The 4,954-nt window shown below is 46.8% G+C and overlaps 1 protein-coding gene across 2 annotated transcripts; it reads left to right on the top strand.

The window, feature by feature from the left end:
* The first annotated feature begins 924 nt into the window (after positions 1 to 924).
* Positions 925 to 4,539, top strand: LOC128424144 (cytochrome c). 2 transcript variants are annotated; one of them, XM_053410024.1, is made up of 3 exons: positions 925 to 1,086; positions 2,848 to 3,021; positions 4,113 to 4,539. In XM_053410024.1, the coding sequence occupies exons 2-3, from the start codon at positions 2,853 to 2,855 to the stop codon at positions 4,259 to 4,261; spliced, it is 318 nt and encodes a 105-aa protein (XP_053265999.1). In that variant the 5' UTR covers positions 925 to 1,086; positions 2,848 to 2,852; the 3' UTR covers positions 4,262 to 4,539. The 2 variants fall into 2 exon arrangements, with proteins under 2 accessions (XP_053265999.1, XP_053265997.1); XM_053410022.1 differs by having other exon boundaries at positions 932 to 1,086; positions 2,845 to 3,021.
* The last annotated feature ends 415 nt before the right edge of the window (positions 4,540 to 4,954 follow it).

Raw genomic sequence — 4,954 nt, 5'->3', positions numbered from 1 at the left:
TGTTGGTGATCCTTGTAGTAAGGCATAGGGCCTTGGGAGGTTGCACAAGATATCCCATAAAAGGTGAGCTTTGAATTCAAAGGCAGGAAGAGAGGTGTTCTGGGGCATATACAATTGTGGCACTAAATTTTGCAACGTCATATCGACACAATCCAGCACTGTCACAGAGGGCACTCAAAGGCTTCTTCAAAAACAGATTTATAATATGATATCCCTAACGTAAAATCTACACTAGCTAGAATATGCATTTCATTCCAACAGGTGCAAACCTATATAACATGTCTTCTCAGAAGCAAATCACATTGATTTCAACGCAGCTTGCTCCCAGAAAAATTATATGGCTGTATGCTAAACTGTTTTTATCCCACCTCTTTCTTATTATGTGTTTGAATATTTATTCAGAGAGATTCAGGTGAGAAATCAACCTTTAGCCCTTAAAAAAAAAGTGGCATAATAATCCTCAGACTATACAGTTTAATACTTTGCTCTGGGTGCGAAGGTTAATAGAGTCGTTCCAACTTGTCTTGCTCCCTAATTGCATCATTTACCTGTAACTTTGTGACTACACCATCATTACCTGAATGGGGCATCCCCCTTCATTGTACGAAGAGGAACTGCAACATCCTCGCCCAATCACACACTGGGCGGAATTCCCACGCACGTCACTTTTTGCAGGGAGGAGCATCCAATCACATGACCTTTTTTTTTTTTTAAGCCAGCATCCTCAAGCGTGCTTGACCTTGCCGCTATCCCTCTTCTGCACATGCGCCGCTGTCGTCATCTCCCTACGTCCCTGCCTTTGCGCAACGCCAAAGCCGGCTCACCCGAGATCCCCTCGGGCTCAACCTAACCTGCTGAGATTAGTCACGCTGACAGGCGTCCGGCTGGCCCAATACAGCTTCTCCGAGCCGACGTCCGATTGGCCAACTGAGAGAGACGGCGGCAGGCCCCCGGAGGGAAGCTTGGTTGTGCGGACACCGGTTACATAGCGTTGCGTACGGGGTGCCCTTGGGCTCAGTCTGCGGAACTCTTGACAGGAGAACGCGCGGCGGCGGCGGCTTTGTATCCCTTCCTCTACTTTGCGTGGTAATGAATGAGGGAGCGGGAGCCTCTCGTGTGAGGAATGGAGGGGGGCACCCCGTACCCCGAACCGGAGGAGTGGGGTTAGGAGAGAAGCAGAGGCCTGCGCTGTAGGCCGGGCAGGGAGGAGAAGCGGGTCGAGGCGGGAGCGGGCTGTGCGGAAGGCCAAGGTCAGGCAGGTGAGCCCGGGGGGAGAGGCCTGGGAGAGAGGCCGGGCCGCCTCCACGTGGCCTGGAGCAGGAGCGCGGCGGAATCGCGGCACTTCATGGCCTCCCCCCCCCCCCCGGTCATCGCCCTGGAAGGGGCTGTAGATGCAGCCCCTGCAGCGGCCCTTCCCTTCCACGGGTGGTGGAGACGCCGGTGTCTCCTGCCGGAGGGACGCGGCGTCCCCAGAGGCCCCGCAGCGCTGACTCATAGGCTTCGGCGGCGGCGATTTTATCAGGTTTCGAGCATGCGCCCTTATGCAAGATAAGGAAGAGGCTGCTGCTGCTTCTGGGCATCTTTCGACCTTGTGAAGCTCCACATAAAGCCGAAAAGGAAGGCACAGGTCGTTGACCCCAATGAAAGAGGCCGCCCGAGAAAAGAACATTGCTGCGCGCCGGTTTGACCCCCCGCGTGAACTCGTGCCCTTCATCCCGCCCTTAAGCAAAGCTTTTCGCGCGGCCTGGAGCTTCCCGCCGAAAACCAAGCATGGCTAAAGGCACAGAGTGAACTTGGTCCCTATATATATAGGGCGTCCACATGATCACACCGAACAGCAGGGATTAGCAGTCTCTATTTGCCAGCCACTCACAAATACGGGGTTGGTATTTAAAAGAAGAAATTTTAAATGCATATATACATATACATACATGTGCTATATGTATTTTAAATCTATCCTTTTATTTACCAACTCCATATTTGTGAGGGTGGCTGGCAAAGAGAGACTGCTCGTCCCTGCTGTTCAGTGTGATCTTGTGGATGCTCCCTTAACTCTGTGAAACAGGAGACTTGAGAAGGAAGGCATGCTTTGTTCCAACATTACAGTGCCTCTCTCACTTACCTCTGTAACACGGACAATTTTCCTGGTGTCACTGTCCTAACCACAGTTTTTGAGACTGCCCCCAAACTGAGAGGGAAGTTGAGAAATAACACTTAGCATGACCCTTATTTCCTCAACAGGTTTGGCAGTAGTGGGTCCTGTTGAGGAAATAAGGCACTAATGTTGGAACACCTCTTGCTTAATAATTTCAGCCATGTGCATGTTGATTTGGAAGCAAGAACCGCCCAAGTAAAGTACATAGGATTGTAGTGTTGCACAATAACAGTGTCACGAACAACTTAGCTTGCCCTGATTGTATCCTGGGTATGATGACACTACAGGAATATAGATTACTATGAATCAGACAGAATTGAATATATCTGATACCTTGTTTTATGCAGACAAGCTCTTTGATATTCACTTATGCTATCTTACTCTAGAACAAATGCTCCAAACAAATTTCCTGAGATAGTTTTGAACCCCAGGGACAGACCATTTTCTTCTTTAATGTTTCATTTTAACATGTAACATTAGTAAAACCTAATAGCTTTTGAAAGTTGATCTACTGGTCATAGTCACTGGCTTTAAAATGCATTGTTTTGTGCTTGGTTTTTTGTTTTCTTTATGGCCGCTTTTAGAAGTACCCGGATCTTTGCATTCTTACTGCGTTTCTCATTCACTTCAGATGAGCCCAACTGACCTTGAAATGTTTAAGATTGTATGATGTTCTTGTTTTTCTTCAGCAGTGACCATGGGAGACGTTGAGAAGGGCAAGAAGATCTTTGTTCAGAAGTGTTCGCAGTGCCACACAGTTGAGAAGGGAGGCAAGCACAAGACTGGCCCTAACCTTCATGGTCTTTTTGGCCGAAAGACTGGTCAGGCCGAAGGTTTCTCTTACACAGACGCCAACAAAAGCAAAGGTAAAATGGAAGTGTCCCATTAGCTTTGCAAATCAGATTGCAGGAAAACTAGTAGCAGTCAATAGGGAGGACATAGTTGTAACATAGAATGCATGCTCACTCCCATGACCAGGGCATTCTGGAATGTGCTCTGCATCTTTCCAAAACTCAACCAGTCCCACTTCATTGCCTGTTATGTGCCCTGCTTTTAGGTCATCAAGGAAAGGTGGCTAGGGAGTCAACCGCAGCTTATCAGGATGCAGAGGAGGAAGGTCGGCTCTGTGTGCATGGCACCAGGGGGAGTGCTGGATTGGCTCCACTGGTGCATCCACAGAGCACTGACCTTGTCCCAGCAGTGGTGTGGCAGGAGTCCAGGTACATGCTGCTGCCACTCCTGCCTGCTTCCAAGAATTAACTTGCCATTTAGTTTCTGTTCTCTCTCGAGTCAGCCTCCTAACTTCCTCTTTGCAGCAGCTTTGAGCTGCCATTTAATCATGAGACAGCCCACACTAGATTAGTGTCTCTCTTGCAACTCCCAGCTCCATACCTATTGGTGCAGGTTAGCTGGCAAAAAATTGTTTGCCAAGTAAAGAGCCATAGAAACACCACCTAGTGGTTGCATGCAGTGGGCAGGCTTTTAGGTTTTGACTGTCATGAGAACGAGCAATTTCAGAGTTCCCAAAACAAAAATACTCAGGACCTCATCTTAACAAATGCCCACTTAGGGGAATATTTTGCCATGCATTGCACGGCAATTTACTGCCTATGCGTGACTTGGCTTTTATCTAATATAGCATGGAATTTTACAGGTAGCATCATGACTGTACAAACAAGCAGGGTTGAGCAGGAAGTGTCGCCTCCCATCATGTGCTTTCAGTTCAGGGACAGTAACAACATCTTTAAGAGTAATGCCTCAGTGACTGGTCTTAAAAGTTACCAGTTCATGTCCTGATTGCCTAATTTGTCTGTCCAAATCTGCTGGTGGTTTTAAATATAAAATGAACCATATGACATGGTTTTCAACATTGGACCAAAGTATTGAAATGGGGGGGGGGCGTTGTTGGATTCTTTATATAGACAACATCTTGTTAAATACTGTTGTTGTTTCCTAGGTATAACCTGGGGAGAAGATACACTGATGGTTTACTTGGAAAACCCCAAGAAGTATATTCCAGGAACCAAGATGATATTTGCTGGCATTAAGAAGAAGGGGGAGAGGGCAGATTTAATAGCATACCTGAAGGAGGCCACTTCTAACTAATGGCTTCTGCTGCCTTATTTATTTCACCATACAAATGGAAATGACTCTCTGATGAGATTGGTTTTTAAACTTTCTATTTTTACATGCATTATATTGTAACAACTTCAAAAAGCCTTCTCGTCAGCCAGAGAACTTTTGATCATGGATGGTTCCTAACATATGTACTTGTTCTTGTATTATAATTTATAGAATTGTGCAATCAGGCTTGAATGAGTACAGTCAGGGTGACTGTAGCGTTTCTTGATCATGTAATTAAAAAACAAACAACCCCTGTCAAAGTGTCTTTCTGCTTTTTCTTTCCGAGTTCAAGCATACAGCGGTACCTCAGGTTACATACGCTTCAGGTTACAGACTCCGCTAACCCAGAAATAGTACGTCGGGTTAAGAACTTTGCTTCAGGATGAGAACAGAAATCGTGCTCCAGCGGCGTGGCGGCAGCAGGAGGCCCCATTAGCTAAAGTGGTGCTTCAGGTTAAGTACGGACCTCCAGAACGAATTAAGTACTTAACCCGAGGTATCACTGTATTTGAAAGCAATTAGCATGGTGCTTTCCATAACCTCATCACAAGCAAGTCCATGGCCCTGTATGCCTCTCCTGTTTTCCTTCCCCATACGACGAATCAAACACAAACTTTTTTTAAATTTAAACTTAGCTACAAAACTTGGAACATGACCTCTTGATCCCTGGCTCTC

Source organism: Podarcis raffonei, chromosome 12 (genome assembly GCF_027172205.1).
Source record: "Podarcis raffonei isolate rPodRaf1 chromosome 12, rPodRaf1.pri, whole genome shotgun sequence".
NCBI classification, from domain to species: Eukaryota; Metazoa; Chordata; class Lepidosauria; order Squamata; family Lacertidae; genus Podarcis; species Podarcis raffonei.
The sequence above is the reverse complement of the archived record's forward strand: the minus strand, read 5'-3'. Positions and strand labels throughout refer to the sequence as shown.

What these genes read in the sequence shown, in the direction of transcription:
- LOC128424144 (XM_053410024.1), top strand. Translation starts at nt 2,853, where the DNA reads ATGGGAGACGTTGAGAAGGGCAAGAAGATCTTTGTTCAGAAGTGTTCG. An exon ending in AGACGCCAACAAAAGCAAAG is followed by an intron (nt 3,022 to 4,112) that starts GTAAAATGGAAG and finishes GTTGTTTCCTAG; the next exon opens with GTATAACCTGGGGAGAAGAT.